The 18,265-nt window shown below is 37.7% G+C and overlaps 1 protein-coding gene across 3 annotated transcripts; it reads right to left on the bottom strand.

Moving 5' to 3' along the window:
- Window positions 1-2,389: 2,389 nt before the first annotated feature.
- On the bottom strand, window positions 2,390-16,661 carry LOC103708884 (uncharacterized). 3 transcript variants are annotated; one of them, XR_015973205.1, is made up of 11 exons: window positions 16,173-16,661; window positions 15,814-16,044; window positions 9,583-9,768; window positions 7,955-8,047; window positions 7,586-7,768; window positions 7,357-7,459; window positions 7,086-7,271; window positions 5,721-6,949; window positions 4,826-5,253; window positions 2,566-2,781; window positions 2,390-2,470 (listed from the first exon to the last, which is right to left on the bottom strand). XR_015973205.1 is itself a non-coding variant. In XM_008793987.5 (10 exons), exons 1-10 carry the CDS (start codon window positions 16,194-16,196, stop codon window positions 2,724-2,726), a joined length of 2,721 nt encoding a protein of 906 aa, XP_008792209.4. In that variant the 5' UTR covers window positions 16,197-16,661; the 3' UTR covers window positions 2,390-2,723. The 3 variants fall into 3 exon arrangements, 1 of the variants encoding a protein (XP_008792209.4); XR_005514343.2 differs by having other exon boundaries at window positions 2,390-2,452; XM_008793987.5 differs by having other exon boundaries at window positions 2,390-2,781.
- Window positions 16,662-18,265: the final 1,604 nt, after the last annotated feature.

Here is an 18,265-nt window from a genome sequence, read left to right as displayed (position 1 = left end):
GATGATAGTGGAGGTCTAGGAAACACTAGTCAGCCTATTGTAGAGGATGGAGTGCCGGTCTATTCGTGGAAAGATGTGAATCTGTACACAAAGAAGCGAACAAAGAAGATCGCCGGAGCTGATTCGGCCGGGCGGGGAGGCTTTGAGGAACAACAAATAAGAGAAAAAATAAGAGAACTGGGGAATAGTCTTATGTAGAAATCTGGTGTCCTAGATCCATTTTTACGAATAGTGAGTCCTTGTTTCACTAAGGTTGGACGCTGTAGAGTTCAGTCCAATAGAAGACTATCTCTTAGCTTTTTTTATTCGGATCAACTTTGGGAACAAGTCAATATTAGGCTACATCAGAAATGATATAAGATACCAAGTCATTGCACACGGACTTCTCTTGTTTTAAGGTTACAACTGACCATGAGAAGCCTTGAACCCGATTCACCCACTAATTATTCCATGTGCTATTACTCTCCAATCAACTGCGCCAGTCTAACCAGGAATCAATTCACCCACTAATTATTTTGTGTGAATGTAGAAATCCAATTCGTCCACTAATTTCTCCACGTAGGATTGAACCTCATGCGTGATCCTCAACACTCTCCTCTTCACATAGAAAACCATTTTAATTCTCCCTCGAATTTGATCCATTACTGCTTTTCAATCCCTCCTGATCCAAGAACCAGGCTTCACTTCACTGCCTCTTGGCTCTCACACCACTTATAGGGAGAAGGTCTAGATATACGTATCGGAATCCAATTCAACTTTTAAAAGATAGTCATTAAGTTTTGGATCCATTCCCTGGACATTATATTATTTGAAAAAAGAAAAAAAAATGAAAAAAAAAACTCGGCCCAAACCGACCCTTTTGCCATTTTACCAATAATTTTCCCTGCAACAATAGTGCTAGGAGATTGATTCTTTAAGCCACCAACTCCTTGAAAAAAAATGCACTAATCTCCTTCCAGGCTTCTAGCACCTTGCATCCGAGCGAAAAAAGGTTCGGCCCCATTAGCATACTCATCCAATTCTCACTGCCGCTTATTAAAAATTTTAATGCGAGAAAAATAAGTGGAGTAGCTTTGGTCCACCATATATATCTTGGATCTGATCTGAATCAGCTTAGGGTTTCGAATCAGGTCTAATAAGGTCTAGCTGCCAATCCCGTATATAACCTGGATGGACCAACATTTAATTCCCAGTTCCAGATTAGAGCACAATATCAAGAACTCACAGAGAAATTTCTACGCGCGCAACATTTGGAAGATATCTTTGTCCTTTTAAATGGCATATAACAGCTAGGATTGAAAGCGGGTTGGATTATATCCGATTATATTCATTTTCGAATCCGATTCGGGTCGAATTTGGATACTATTTTTTTGGTCCGGTCAAATCTAGATACGGATTCGAATAGTCAATTTAAAAATTTTTCAGATATGGATACAAATAAATCTTTTTTTTTTGATTAAGATCCGCATATCCGTATAAAAAGGATGAGTGAAAAGAAGAAGTTTAAGTTAAATTAAAAAACTAATTTAGTGATTAACCAAATCTAAACTAAAAGTAACCCAAATATCATATGGCTGCCACTTAAGACAACAAATGGAATACGGAATTTTTCGAATCTACTTCGGCGACGAGCAACTTTTAACACTATATTCTTTATAAAATTATTACTTTTTATTATTAATAAATACTCATTAAAATTATATTTTTAATTAATTTTTTTTTAACAACCGTAACTTCATTGCTAATTTTCATCATTAAATTTTGCTCAAATTTGATATCCATATTCGAATAAAAAAATATGAATATTTTTAATATTTAATTTATATCTATATCTATTAATAATAAATATGAATATATTTAATATTCGATTTCCATCCGTATCAAAATAATTCTGTGAATTTCTCCAGAGGGAAAAAAGAGATGGCATTATCGGCGCAAGGATGGTTGCACGTCACACGGTTCCGACAAGACCGCAACGTTCAACATTCACGCACTGAAGAGATTAACGCACTGGGGTGAGCATTGCCAAGTTCCCCGCTTCCGTTTCACACCCACCGTCGCTGCTCTTTACAACGACCTACCAAGCACTTCAGCTCTATTTTTCGTCAAAACAACACACATTTTACCGTAAGCCATTTGGAAATGAAAGGCTAGCTTCATGTCAAAGATGAAACTGCATACCTTCCTGGGTAAAATCCTCTCGATACTAAGCTAGCTGCGGTCTGTCTCACAATTTCTCTTGGGCAACAAACATGGCAATCAGAAGCTCAAAAACTGTGGTTCGAAGAGACTTGCTGAACAGAACTGAGAGCAGGTCCTGCTCTCAAAAAGTTACAACTAGAATGCCGTCTGCCATGATGAAGAATATGATGGGAACTCATCGCTCAGATGTCTCCAAGAAAATTATCTATTACAACAACAAACTGATATCAAACATGAGTGTTTTCACCACCTGCATGGGGTTGAAGCCCTGTTAGAAAGGGGCAAAAATTTAGCAACCTGTTTAAAGCCACCTGATGCGGTGGCCTTGAGGGTTAAGAAAACAGAAAAAGTACTACAACGTACAAAAGGCTAATTCATCACAACAATCAGAGAAAACACTCCTTTGTACGCCTCCCGCTATGCTGCTCAAGCATGCATGCTCCAACTGTTTAGCATCTCTCTGTTTCACTTCTTCCTATGATATTTCATGTAAGGGGAAAAAAAACCACTCTCCACTACGCTCAGCTGGCTAGAGGGGGGAAGTCGGCTTCATCTTTCAGCTGATATGGTTGAGTTGGCCTGCACATTTAATTGATGAAATTTTGAATATGTAACAAGAATCCCATATTTTAAGTATTGCTGCATAAAAATTCCAAAATCCATTGCATTTGACTAACAAATTTGCATGCTATTGTAACTCTACGTGGCAGAACCACCCAAACTATAATAATCAATGCACCACCCAAGAACCGAACCCAAAACCTCTAATCGCTAAGCAAGGATGTGACTACTGGTACAAGTCGCAGTTCACAGATGTCTTTCATATTTTAAATGTGAAATTTGTACATAACAACATAATTCAGAAAATCAATAATATGTGCAGCAACAGTCTATCTATTTATGTATACAAAAATAGAATGGATCCTGCATTAATGAAACTACTTAAAATTAACAACTAATACTAGTAGATCGTAGTAACTGGTTAAGCACAAAGTATCAGGAAATGGAATGTTAATGTCTACATATAAAATGCATGCAATTCGTGTATTAGTGCATGCAGTAATCCTTCTTTATGCAAGGAAGAAAGTACCAGGTAAAGGAATGTTAACCTCCACACAATCAATGCACGTAATTCATGTATATGAATATATTACCAATACATTTTCATAAATGGTAGCTGTTCTGATATGTGGTAATCCAATTTATGTGTGTCCACACTAATATTAAACTCCTGCTAAATTCTTGGACTCCCCAACTCCACATCCACTAGGAGTTGGATGTGTCCACATCTCTTGCTTTCGCTTTTGTCTAAGCCCCATTGTTTGTGATGGAAACTAACATACATTGACTTTGCATGATCTCTCTATAAGTGTGTGTGTCTGTGTGTGAGTGCACGCGCACAGACTTAGAGACCCAAAATGGATGTCTAACAATCAAAAGAAAACTCGAGGACTTTATACTCGGAAAATAGACACCAACTTTCATGATCTCTCGCTCATCTATGAGAACCATGTGGGATGTGCTAGTCCCTGTCGACTATGCACTGAGTAGATCTTGGATACTTATACAGACCAAAATACTTAGATAATACCTTCCAGCTAGTCTTTTTGAAAGAAATCCTGAATTGTTATATATAGTATCAGAGTAGACCAAGCTCATAGCCCATGTAGACTAGGAACACTGCAACACAAGTCCTATTAGGACTGATCATGAGCCAATCATGGTGCTTGTAATCGAATTTGATTGATTTTGTGATTGGATTTAAATCCTTAGCCTAGCAAGGATGCCAAGGCTTAAATAGAGAGAGTATGTGAGACTCGTGCGGGTATATGTTTAGTCCTACATCAGCTATGCACTAAATAAATCTTGGGTAAGGGCCAAGGAACCCAAGTAACACCTCCTAGCTAGCCTTTTTTGCTTGAGGTTCTGGATTGTTACATCACCACCGCACTACCACCACAACAACTAAAGAGCAAAGCAGTCCCTTTCTTGGTCTCTGTAATTCCATATAGTCCTCTCTTTCTTCACAGCGTACAACAGCAACTCTTTTAGCTTGAAAGTATACAAGAAAGGTAGATGAAAATTATACAAAACATCATACAGTTCCAGCACAAAGGAGATCTCAAGAGTCGGTAATATGCCAAATGCCCACTTTTTTATTCAGTATGTAAATAAAACAATATAGGGAACTGCACGGGTGTCAGCTCAAGAGTCAAACATACAATTTTTAGAAGGTGCCTCTCCGTATGTATTGATAATGGACCTTGCCTAGTATTTTTTTAAAGTCAAAAATCATGTAATGAATGTGATGATAATATGTTTTGTTTATTAATATTTGAACTAATTATGACTAGTTGTCTGTTCCATGATTTTTTTTTCATATACTAATTTTAGTAAGCAAACAAGTAAAACTTAATGTCTGCTATAACTTATATCTTCTCTCCTTCCACTATGGTTATTTGTCATGGGAGAATCTAGAAAACATGGGGCATTGTTGCACTAGAGTCAATTCTCAAGTTAGACAATATATTCAGGCACCTTATTATCCATGTCTGATGCCAGTGTTTGCAAAACTACCAGAAACTGTATTATGAAAACTTACAGTTTAAAAAAAATGGATTACCTTTCACGGCTTCGGCCCATTTGAGATCTCTGCTCTGTTGATACAGGGAACGCTGGTCCAGATCCCTGAGTACCGAAAGATTCCACTCTGCTGCCTCTTTCTGGTGAGGACACTTCTACTGGAACAGCACCAAAGGATCCAAATGCAAGTTTTCCATCTGGTGGATATCCAAAGCCATTAGCATGGGAGCCACCCCTTGAGGCAGTACGTGAAGACTGGGATACATCCAAGGGAGCTGGCCTCCCACGTCCATTTCCACTAAAGACGGGAACTTGTGCCTGTGATGGTGGTTCCTGATTGCTCTCCTCTGATAAGTTCATGTCAGTGAATGTTTCCACTCGGCCATTGTTGCGGGATCTTGGCTGGTGATTAGCAAGCGCTGAATTCCTTCCTCTGGGTGACGGCCTTTCTCTGAATGAACGGAAGCTCTACAAAACCCAACGAACAGAAAAGATATTGATATGAGATGAATGAAAACCAATGAATGAACAAATCAGCAACTGAAGGTTATGCCAGCCAAAGATGGGTTTCTCACCAAAAAATGAAAATAAAAAAAATAAATAATAACACCAATACTCCAAAGGGACCCCATCTTACGTCTGCATATACAAAACCTGAACTTAGACCAAAAAACAAACAGACATGGGATTAAAATTGGATATTTGGTTATAGGTCCATATGTTGGGTCCATTTTCTAGGAGATCTGTTTAGGACAAGAAGAAGAAGAGGAAGAAGAAGAAGAAGAAGAAGAAGAAGCAACATGGATTCAATGGAGCAGGCCAAGGTAAGTAAAGGCCTGATCCATACTGACCAATTTGCAGTTCTGACTGCAACTACAATAACCAAAATATTGAACTTAAACAAGTACCCAACTATTTAACTCCAAAAAGCATACCATGTTGGGAAAGTATGTCCCTGTTCCTCTTGGTTTTGGGAGATCTTCCATGCCATAAGCACTAGACATTATAGGTGAATTTATCAGGTAACCAGGAGGAGAAAATGGTGGCCCAGGGATTGCCCCATTTGCACCCATATGCGTATACATATTCCGCTGATGAAAGGTATTCCATGAATTTTTGTTACGATAATGGGAAGGGGACAGTTGTTGAAATGGAATAAAAGAAGTGCCCATAAAGAACTCTTGGCATTCCCGAACATATAGAAGATTTTTAATATGCATGTCATAATCCCCAGAGAGATCTGATAAGTCATTCAACTTTGGACTTCTGTTATTTCCATTTCTCTGATTTCTTGCCATCAAGTGGTCTGCAAGATGTGAATCTTCTGATAAATAAGTATTCCAACTTGATCTCACAGGCCCATCAACTGAACCAGCAGACATAGAATTTACATGGCTTCTGCCACTTCTTGATGACTCAGTCTCATAGAAGTCTGACCGTATAAATTCCTCATCAGGGGATGGAGCCCTGGTTGTAAACACTTTGTTCATTGCACCAAGGTTTGTTGAAGTCACTTGATCAATTACCTCACCCTGAGCACCATTTTCTGGATGAAAGAATAGATGGGGTGCATGATAAGCTTTTCCAGATGGTGAGGAACCTGTTTCACTACTTGATGGTGAAACCTTATAATTTTCGCTGACAGCTCCCAAATCAGAGGCTCTTCTGGTAGCAAGATCTCTGGCATCACCGGCCAAACGTTTGCCTGAAACAACATTGCCCTCCATGATGCTATTGGGTTCTGTCTTGGGACACTTCTGCAGCCAATTTGTCTCCAGAAGATGATTGAAGGGATGCCTGCTTAATTGTGTTCTGGTTCCGTTCTCCTTCTCTGAGACTGAAATCTTGATGTTATTAATTTTCCCAGACAGTGCTTCATAGGAATTAGTGGTTGCGGAACCTGAAATTAACTTATCTTTGTCACATTTTTCAACCTTTAAGTCCGATGACATAGAGCCAAGACCATCATGATCAATCATGGAACTGTCTGAATGACTGGGAAATACATCTTGTACATCAGGCCTGTCACCGCTTCCATGTCTGTCCAGTGTGTTTGTGAAGAACATTGTAACTTCATCTGCCATATTTTCAGCTGGTAGCAGAAGTATCCTCCCAAGCTTTCGGGCACCATATGTAAATGCACTACGTATGCGGTGAAAGTTACCTATTTGCAATAATGACCGCACATGAAAGCACATATAAAAAAAAATAGAAGTCAACTTTCAAAAGATATGGTAATCAACAGAAGGAATCATCTTTCAATCAGGATTCTGAGAAGCTGGAAGGAAAATACTACCAACCTTTGCTGACGCTCCGTCCAAGATTGTTGTTCTCTTTCAGTGGATCAACTATATTTAGATGCTTCTGAGAAAAAATTCTAGAGTTGTTCTCTGATCCCCTTGAGGGAACTGAGAACATATCCACACATTTTTTGAGAAATTCCTTACTGAGCAGTAAATCACTCTCATGAGTTTCTGGTGGCTCAGCTGTGACAGCAGAAACAACAGATTGCCAACTCTAGACCACATATTTTATTTAGGAAAATTGGAAGGCCAATGAAAAGTCACTTACCCACTAATTCTGGAAGAGAAGAAATAGGAATTGGACCGTGTAAACTGATGCAATAGTTATCCCAGTCAAATTTGCTGTAATAATCCAAAAACCTATACAGAACCTGCAAAAGGGCAGTTGTCCTCGTATGACCGAAGAAAATTCTTTTATTGATATAGACAAATTCTGTAATGAACCAACAAATTCAGAATTCTCGCACCGTGATGCTTGTGTCCCACCATGAACTTACCGCTAAAGGGCCTTCCAAAGATATATGGAAGAGATGGAAGATGTACAACACTAAAGTTTCCAATGCATATGTAGAAATTAAACCATGATGAGCACCAAGAATGCGACTTTCATAATAACACCAAGCTTTGATCAGTATTATGCTACGCTTGAAGAGGTGATCTTTTCCAATTTGGCTGTCAACCTAGAGCAGCAAATGAGAGATTGTGTATAATTTCCTACCAAGGACCATAAAACCAGGAGCTAGAAAACAATGTAACAGAGGATGGGATGTCACACATGATATGTTTATAGAAGTGCCATGAATTCTGAGGAAAATAAAGAACAAGTTTATATTTGAAGTTGTATGGGCAAGATTTAGCCTCCATACCTGCTCAAGAAAGCAAAGCGTACAGAGTCCACCAATCTGATTGAACGAGATATCTACTACAATATTCTGAACAATGCATTTCACAAGTTTGACCTGCCATCAGAACTCAGATTATCAATACAAAAATACACATTCAGATACTGCACATGCATAACATACATGTATATCCAAACAGTAGAAAGATTTGTTTAGACAGGAAGCTTTGATATAACGAATTTTGACATATGACCTGATTTCATCTATGCAGATGGCAATACACATGTACTTGCATATCATTATAGATAGTTTTTAGCAAACAGGTACAGATACACTCTGGCATAGAAACTTAAGAGTGGCATGCAGCTTAGTCCATATGAGTGTGACTTTTTCTATTTGACCCAACACCATAGTATCAATCAATATTGTAACACTACGAAATGGAAAGGATACATTGAAGCTGTAAACTCTCTCTTCCAGCTAGAAATCACAAAAGTATTTGCAGGCTATCAATAGAATCTTGATTGCCTTAAATCCTATGGACCTTAGATTGCAATGTGCAAGAATAAATAACCCTACCAACAATAATTACGAGTCACCTTTCATTGCAACATTTTTCACTCTTGCGCCTAGCTGGTTTGCATTGTATGCACAGAAAAATTTTCCCATAATTGACAGAATATTTGCCAAATAATATACCAAAAGGCTACAGGAAAGAGAAGAAAAAGATATTGCCTAAGGGTTAACATAGAGGTCGGACACACATATCAAACAAAAAATGGAACATGCCGCAGTAGCGATAAACTTGAGTGGGGGAGCTGAAGCATCTAGAACGATGATTTTATGAGAGTCACAGCATAACTAGGATATACTACAAACAACTCAAGGCACGGAAACCAAATCTTATTTAGGAGAAATTAACAGCATTTTCCTACTGAGTAACAGGCTGCATTTAGAGTTAGATACTTGACCATGGCATGACAATAAAACTTTAGCAGCATGAGGAACTAATGATGCTAAGCACATCTAAAACAAAACTTTAATAAATTATTTATTCATTAAGCAAGTATCCCCGTGCTTACTAGCAATTAGAAATGAGGACGAAAAGCATCCTCCCTGTACTGTGACACTTAAGAAAATTTATGTCAAAAAGTACATGAATAAAGTACATGACATACAAGAGAATAAAAGGAAAAAAAATGAAAGCTTAAGCAGATAATAGGTTTATGTATGTTTATGTAAATTATCAAAATTTTGCGCATAATGGTGCTTAAGTAGCCAATCAAGTAAAAGCAATCCCTCGCCTCCTACTTACACAGCTGAATCGGTTAGAAAAAGGCAGAAGATGAACATGGAACCTCCAGTTTAAACTAAAAGTTATATGATACTTCTAGTTCCTTACAAGAGTTTATGTAGATAGGATGCAAAAATTTCTATGTAAGTGACCCAAAAGATCAGCCAGACAGTGCGTACAAACTTCCAATGCTTCAGGATTTATCTTGAACTCTTTTTGATTATAGCAACAAAGATTTGCAGTATACCAAAAGTTAGCAAAGATACATAACGGCACACAATTAGACAGAAGGAAAACCTATAAATCAAGATGACCATTTAAACAACAAAAAAAAGTGAAGCTTATTAGAACATAATACATCTGCATGAATGTATTGCACATCCTTCACTTCAAACTCAGCATCCTTATTTTGTTCCTCAACTTCAAGAACAGAACGCACTTCATTGGCCAAAACATCTTCAGAATTCGGCACGCCAAGTGCAGTCAGGTCAATATCTCCATCAGGAAGATATGTCTTCAGTGGGACTGATCCAAATGGAAATATCTGTGGAGAGATTGCATAAAAAAAGTCAAAAGTGATTCTTGACATAATATAAAAAGAGCATCAAACATCAGAAGCATTCAAAACATGTGAACTTTTTATTAAAGCAAAAAGGCAGCAAAAGACCTGAATTTCATACAAAGGGTGTCTCAATGCACGAGGTCTAGGGAGGATCAGAAGTATGGCCTTACATTGCGTGCAGAGAGGTTGTTTCCGCATTTTGAACTCGTGACACCCAAGTCACAGTGAAGCAACCTTACCATAAAAGAGACTCGAATTTCATAAATAAAAACTCTTCCAAATATTCCAAAGTTATTTTGCACGAATCCAACACTTAAATATGCCACTCATACCCTTAAACACTAAGGCAAAGTTTACATAATTTATAATGTTTGCATATGGATTAATAATTAACAGTGCCACCAACAAGACCATCTAAATTACATGATGAAAAGCAAAACATTACAGGAGCTGTTTTTTAAATCAGCTTCGCAAGTATCAAAACTACAATTTAGTGAAATATAGTTTCACTACCAACATTTGTTTAAACGATGGCCAAGTGCACGAGGCTCCCACCAGGGAGGATTAGATGTACGCAACCTTACCCCAACATGCAAAGAGATCATTTCTATGCTTCAAACTCGTGACCTCCATGTCACAGTGGAGCAACCTTACCCATTTTTCCAATGCTCAACCTCAGTTCCAACATTTGTTTCAGCTCCATCAATCATATTTGATCTATAGTTTCAATAATTGTGAGTGTTTGTTTCAAACTTATGGATAAGTCACCTTGTTGGCTCTATAGGTCCATCTGGCCAACTTGTGTTTGTTTAGTAAATCAATTTGATAAAAATATTTGCAATTGAATCTCATGTCCTATCAAGTTAGATTACAACAAAACAAGTCAATTCAGACCAGTTATGGCCCAACCAGTTCAGGTCTATAAAATGTAGGTAGGTGCATTGTGTTAACTATTCTCGCTACAATTTTCGCATTATGTAAAGCAAAAAACAATGATTAGAAATAAGTGATGCAATAGATGCAAGTTTCGGGCTGAAAAGCAAGAATAACAAGCAAGGTTTGCCGTGTTGGTATAGGACCTTGTACTAGTACCATTCCATTACAATATTGGTATATGGTACAGTACGAGACGGTGAGACGTACCAAGTGTCAATACAGTATGAGACTACATAGCAGCTCGATACCGGTACGGTACAATACGATATTAACCGATACCGCAAACCTTGATAACAAGATTAAGACTTAAACTTAAGAAAAAAAATAGGAAAGAGAGGAGAGAACTGGAAAATGCTAGATTTCTTCTCAACTGACCAATGATATCAAACAGTGAGCTTTCAAGGCCTCAATTAACAATGCATGGCAGCTCATCATGCGAAGGAAGAAAGTGAAATTGCATTCTAGAAGAAAGGGATATCGTTGATGACATAAAAAGTGGAAGAGTGCATGGGTATACATATTCTCAATAACTAGGAGTTCTATCGCCCCTTGAAAGTTGAATTAGGTCTATGTTATTGTAGAATAAACAATGTTAAAGGGCAATATATATTAATTTGCTTCATCTTACATATAATTGACAATTGCTTCTTTTACGTCAGCGCTAACTTATAAAAAATTAATTAAATCATATAGCCACGATATTGTCACTTGATTTCATGTGTAGAAAGTTGTCACAAATATGTTAAAAAAAGAACTAATGCTACTAAAACTGATGATGATTCATAGCCTTTAAAAAGTGGTCACCAGGATAAATCATTTAAGATTTATCATTTGGTATCTTTATCTAATGTTGTCATCAAAATACACGTTCCTACGTAAAACTCCAAAAATCTAAATAAAGCATCAAAGTTGTATGAGAATTCGCAAAGCCTTTGATGCCTCCATTTCTAAATGAACTCCATGAACAACTAATTAAAGTCGGCAAATATCTAATTATGCTCAACTTTTGCAAATAAGATATAGAGAACATCAACAAGAAAGATGCTTATTTCTTTACATATTGAGAATAAACGATAAAAGTTTCTATACTTTGTTTGCTTGTTTCAATTACCTTTATTCAAATGTGGTTTCTTAATAAACAGTCTTTGTTTTGGCTGTAATTTAGCAGTAAGAAAACAAAGTATTATCTGTACTTGAAAGAAATCATCTCCTACGATACATTATGTAGCAATTGTAATATGATGTGTGGGTGTGGATTGCCGACATGACTCACAAAGGGCAGAAAGGGGGAAAATGGCACAGACCAACAAGTCACACTCGATAAGGGGAAGTCCACAAACTGAATTTTCTCCATGCCCTTGTTCTGAGAACAAAATCTTCCTCGTGACCTTATTATTATATAACAATATAGAATCATTAATAGATAATAGTATTAATCTTCTCCATGCCCAAATGCCATCCTGGTTAAAAGAGCTCTATTAATAAACCGGTACTGCCATTATATTCAGAGAAGATGATGATGACGATGATGATGAAGATACCCTCATGCCTCTATTTCCTTATCCCCTTGAGGTAAGGTGCAGTTAGGGCACAATTACAGGAAAGAAAGGGAGCTCATGGACCGCATTGCTATAGACTGAGGAGATGGAGGACCAGAAATGAATGGTTAGTGTTGTAAATGGGGTGCCAGCAACCATGATGGTGTGCTATAGAGGAAGGAGGCTGTGGTCCTTGGAGAGAGGTGAAGAGGGTGATAGTTGTGGCCCTTAGACTTCACTGATTGCCAAGTCTCAGTGGACTGAGGTAAAGCTACTGCTATGGAGATCGAGAGGTGAAGTGATAGGAGCAATGGGAAAGGAGAAGAAGGATTTGGTACCTAGGAAAGATCGAGGGATTTGGGCTTGAGGGGATTTGGGACTTTTTGATCTGGATATCCAGATATCCAAATTAGTGTCCAAGAATGTGACCAAACCCGTACCAAAATCCGGGAAGTTTAAAAGAAACGCATTATCCAGATTCGTGTCCAAATATGGGTCGGATATACAAACTAATATCTGAATTTAACCCAATTAAAACATGGAACCATATCCGAGAAGATCATATCTAGCCAAGTTTTAACACTACATGATGTACTCTCAGCTATGTAGTGGAGGAAGAGAAGCAGATGTGGATTAACTTGCTTGAATGGGGAAAGAGAAAGGTGCAGGGGGGGTGTGGTAACAACAAATTTGGGAACGAGGAGGATATCATTCATGCAAGGGAGACGTGAGGTCTAGGTATGATGCTGTGATGTATATAGGCTATTGGTTTCTAGACCCAACAACTAGCAGAGTGGTAGGATTTGCCTCCTCAATCCACTAAAATCCAAATGCGGCTACAATGTATCTATATAGGTATATTACATAAGTATGTACACAAAGGAAGACTCACAACTGCAATGTTTACAGTACATTTCCATCATGTAGAGATATCATTCTATTCCCCTGCTAAACTGACTCATGCATTGTAGGCTACTTCTTCATAGAGGCTTTGTCATCAATTCAATATTACTAACAACTAATGTCAACCTATAACTTTGAGTCTCTCTCTTGACAACCGAACTTTATATTGATGACTTGAGGTCATATCTTTCTCAAGTAACTCATCTTTTCTTTTTTCACCCTAATAAGAATTTAGTAAGATCAATGTGTCATACAGGAATAAGATAAATGAACTCAACTATCCTGTAGGTGCAAATGATGCACCAAAACTTGTTTCCAAGTTAAAAATAAAAGTGATCTATCAAATCAATCTAAATTGGAGATGTCAGATGCACACATTGGTTCAATGAAAGAGTCAAGTGCAAGATTTAGAAAATCTATTAAGCTCACATGTCATTAGCCTCGAACATGCTATTTAAATTTCAACATCAAGCACATTTGGCCTAGAAAACTTATACTAGGAGCACATCAAGTATGTGCAGATTTTTTTTACCGAACTTTTAACCTTGTATCAAGTGAAAAAAAGGTGGTTTCATCTAAAACATAATTTCAACTAACAAAAGAATATATCAAGTAATTGCCCAGATTATGGGGACATATGCCCATATCTTACATAACTAGCTACTTTTTTGCTTTTTCTAATGTATTTTTCCCAATATATTCATCTTCACTATGTCATGTAGTATCCAAGTTACAGCATACAGAATACTTATACCAAAATCAATTATTACAATAGCTTCTTCATAATCCTCACAACTTCTCTAACAATCATTTTCTCTAATTTATAAACTTCACATTTTTACTTTTCTCAGTTTTTAACAGTTCTGGTCAGAGTAGTTTATTGTCAGGTAAAAATGACAGAATGGTTTTGCCAAAAGGTGAAACAAATTGTTCGGCATTAACATTGGCCAAAGCATGCTCTTAAATTGATAGTATATATATCAAGATGCACGAACAAGGCAAGTGCCAAGAAGGACCTCAAAAGCTCCAATCAAGCAGCAGAATAAGAATCAAGCACTACTTCAAACTTTAGCCTACATATTTCATGTTGGGGAAAGAAAGCATCCGACAATTCAGATTTCAGAATGCAGATTAGCCTATTTCGAGGGTTGTTCTGTATCGAAGAAAACATAGACTCTTACTTCCAAAATAGAATTGCTTTGACGAAACAAAAAGATCAGACCCAAAATAACATGGATCCTCTCGAGACACGTGTCCATAAACTATACTCCTACATTTTTCCCCTAAATACAGAGGAAAAGGAAATTGCTAAAGCAACCTTAGATCAACCACTATATTGTGTTCAAAGCGAAAAAAGCGAAGAAACCAAAAGGCAGCCCCAAGTGAAGAGGCATAATTTTCTCGGTTTCCAGTCCAGTATGGTGAGAACAATACTATTCAGCATGCAGGATTCCAGATTTCAAGTGTTACGCATTCATGAATGTTAACTCTTTTGTTGCCATCAAAAATTGTCTTTTTTTCCCTTGGCCAAAGAACTACAGAAAAACAATTTAGTTCTTTACTGCACAACTTCAATTTAAACATAAGACATCCAACTGTAATTCGAACATGAATTGCTCAAGAATTAAAAATCAATTACATTTGCTAGTTTTGAAATTCAATTTTTCTAGCATTTGCCCTTGAGTAGTGACAATGTTAATTTTGTACATATCTAACATATATATTATGTTAGGTTTATCACAATTTGTCCAAAGAAAATGTTAATGTTTTTATGATCTTAAAAACAAAAAATTAAAGAGTAGAATTTGGAGCATCTTTCGGGGGGCGGGGGGGAGCTGAATTAACTATGTGCTTGACATGAAAATTGTCACAGCATAATTTGAACATGGACTGTTTAAAATATGTGTGCCAAATATCAAGATTGTATTGTAACATGTTATCAGCAGTTCTTATAAAAGAAAACACCAGACCACGATAGATAAACAGAGTCCTTCCATGCTGGAGTGGAAATCTTGAAGTTTTCTATTATTACACCTTCATATGCTCAAAAACAATGCCAATTATATAGAATGTGTTGTCAATATCGACTTTACCAGGAGGCAAGAAACATGAAGAGATGATAGAAAACATTCACTTAATCTGATGGAGATCTTGACATATATTATTCACATTAGGTAATATTGTCATGCTATAATACAGAAAACACTCTGAAGGTCTCTGCAATTCAGAGCTGCAAGCAAGAAACATCAACAGGCACCAAGAAACATTCACTAAACTCAGTGGAAATCCAATTAATGCATAACTCCAATCAGACAAGAACACCATGAACAAATCAAAAATTTTGCAACTTCCCATATTCAGAGTCAAAGTGAATTCTACGATTAAAGTGACTAAAATGAGGCTGAACGGAACAGGCAGCAAACCCCAAATAAGAGGCAGGCCCCATAAAATCAAAAGGACATGGAAATCACCTATCTAATCTCAAATAGAACACAATTAACTGCATCCAAGAAAGAAAATGCAATCTTGAATAGAATTTATATCGAGCGAAAGAACTCCAAGACAGTAAAAAGTAATATGTAAACAAGAAGAAAGACATTATTAGACACCCCGAATCGAAAGAAGAAAAGAAAAACAACAAAAAAATCACCTCGGTGGCCAGATACCCTCGGATCAGTTTCTGGACATACTCCAGCACGGCCCTCCTCCGCTGCTCCGAGATCACCGTGGGCTGGATGCACTGTATCACCTCCTGGGTGGCTTGCTCGGCTTGCCGCCAGCGCTCGGCGCTGATCGCTGACGGCTCGGGGTTCGACTGCTGCGCCGAGGGTGGCTGGCGGTTGCCGTCCCCGGCCGCGCCGTTCGACTGCGGAACCCAGGCCTGCAGGTCGTCCATGCTAAAGAATTGAACCCCAAAAAGGAAAATTGAGAAATTTCTCAAAACCCCGATACCCAAAACGGCGAAAGAACCATCCGGGGATCGAGGAATCTGTTCTTCTAGAGCAAAACCTCATCAACGGCGGCCGGAGCCATGCCGGAGCCGTCCGGAAGGGGATAGGTTCCGGCCGTAAGAAGGACCGGCGGAGAAGCGCGAGAACGCCTCAGAAGGCAGGAAAGGAGGAATTTTTCTTGGAGGAAATGGGGGATTGGAGCTGAGGGGAGGGAGGATTTGGATTGGGGACCGATCCGAGGTTCTTTAGGACTTGGCTTCGCTCTTAGAATTTGGGGGAGAAAAGGGGGAATTGGCGTCGCGTCCTCGGCGAAAACCCCCGGAGGAAAAAACCCAAAGCGCTGTGTCTTCGTTTTTATTCTCTCTCCCTCTCTCTGAGAAATTAGGGGAGAAAAGGGAGGAAATGGTGGGTTTGGGTTGGTCCTAGTTTTTGGTCACCTCCCTTTTAACTCTGGTGAAATGGTCCGTTCCTTTCCAAGGGGCTACTGGCCGGAATCCCTAGCTCTCCTCAGCCTTTTGCTCTGGCATGGGAGCCACATTTATTTGACGACGCCCTTAGCTCCCAATTCCCTAAAGAAGGAAGAGTTTGCATTACTAACTAAAAAAAAAAAAGAGCAAAAGACAGGAAGATAAACCCTAAAAAAAATCAATATATCGACAAAGGATAACATTTTTAACATTAAGAAATAAAAATAAGGAATTGCCAGCAGAAATGTCTTTTGGAATGAAAGAGATATCTAAGAAATTGCAGTAAATGATACATGATGCCACTCCGACAAGGACTTAGAATCGTGTAAATATGTATTACTTGTCGCAATCTTTTCTTGCACACCATGCCAACCGTTTCATTCATTTTTGTTGATAAATCTACTTCAAGCTAAAAGGTGAAAGCTATGATCATCCAAAAGTATCGTGCGGTCGTTCTTCGATTAGAGTTGTTATATATAAGAGCATGTGTAAAAGAAGATTAGTTGTATGCGACGCGAGCCAATAGATTTCTTTTTTTTTTCCTTCCCCATGCATTCAACGATTCTCTAAGTGGAACTCCTTCGGAGGTAGAGAGCTATAGAATTTTATGTGATTTCTAAGATATCGCACATAAGAGTATCTATATCAAGCTGAATATATCTAAACTAAATCTTAGTAGATAATGGGCTTTATTCAAATTTGGTATGAAATCAAAATTTTTGATTTTCTTGGATGTGACTAACAAAAAAACAAAACATTCCCTCCACATTGCTTTTGCTTGCCTATCAAGCACACAAAAATATGAATAGTAGGATTCACAATTTTTTAATAGCATATAATTAAGATGTGAATTAGGGTTTGCTCTGGTGGTCGCATTCTCTGCCTAGTAACTAGAGGTTCAAGAATCAAACTTTAGGTGGTGCATATTCCAAAATTCAAACCTCAAGATTATGTTGCCTTTCTTAAAAAGTAATTACAGTATGAGTTGTTCTATCTTCCTTTCTTGAAAAATAAAAAAGAATGTTATTAAAACATTATGTTGCCTCAAGATTGAGGAACCATGTACTGTTTAAAAAATATTTATTTCAGCTCTAGATTATCTCCTATTTTTTTTAAGCATGTACGGATGAAGCATGTAAAGGTCCAACTAGTTTCCCTAATATTAACACAAACTTTTCTACAACTACTTATTTTTTATAAACATAAAAGTTGCATTGAAAATAAATTGAAGTCTTATGAGAAAGTATGAGATGTTTTTTTTCTTTGCTAGGAGCATATCCTAAACCTTACTAAATTTAGATCACATACAAATGCCTCGTAATGCAAGAAAACTCCGTATTCGTGATATGATGTGCTTGTCCTAGGTCTAATAGAGCAAAACTAAGCTAGACTTCTCGATTGGAGATTGTAAGGCCATATACCTAGAACGGGCTAAGGGACCATCGCCCTCTTCGTTAAGTCTTCTTCTATACGTGTGGACGGATTTACTAAAGCTTTTTGTGTTAAGTGATTAGATGATATGATATCAAAGCCAAGTTTACAAGAAATGGTAGTTTCAAATCCCTTCTAAGTTAATTATTTATTTAACTGACTTTATTGTCATTTTAACCAACCACTTGTTTAATATCCATGAGAGAAGAGGGGAACCAAGTGGGGTGGGGATGACATTGTTAAGCTTAATATA

This window comes from Phoenix dactylifera, chromosome 14 (genome assembly GCF_051530095.1).
Source record: "Phoenix dactylifera cultivar Ajwa chromosome 14, Ajwa_hap1_PhDact_Kaust_v1.1, whole genome shotgun sequence".
NCBI classification, from domain to species: Eukaryota; Viridiplantae; Streptophyta; class Magnoliopsida; order Arecales; family Arecaceae; genus Phoenix; species Phoenix dactylifera.
The sequence above is the reverse complement of the archived record's forward strand: the minus strand, read 5'-3'. Positions and strand labels throughout refer to the sequence as shown.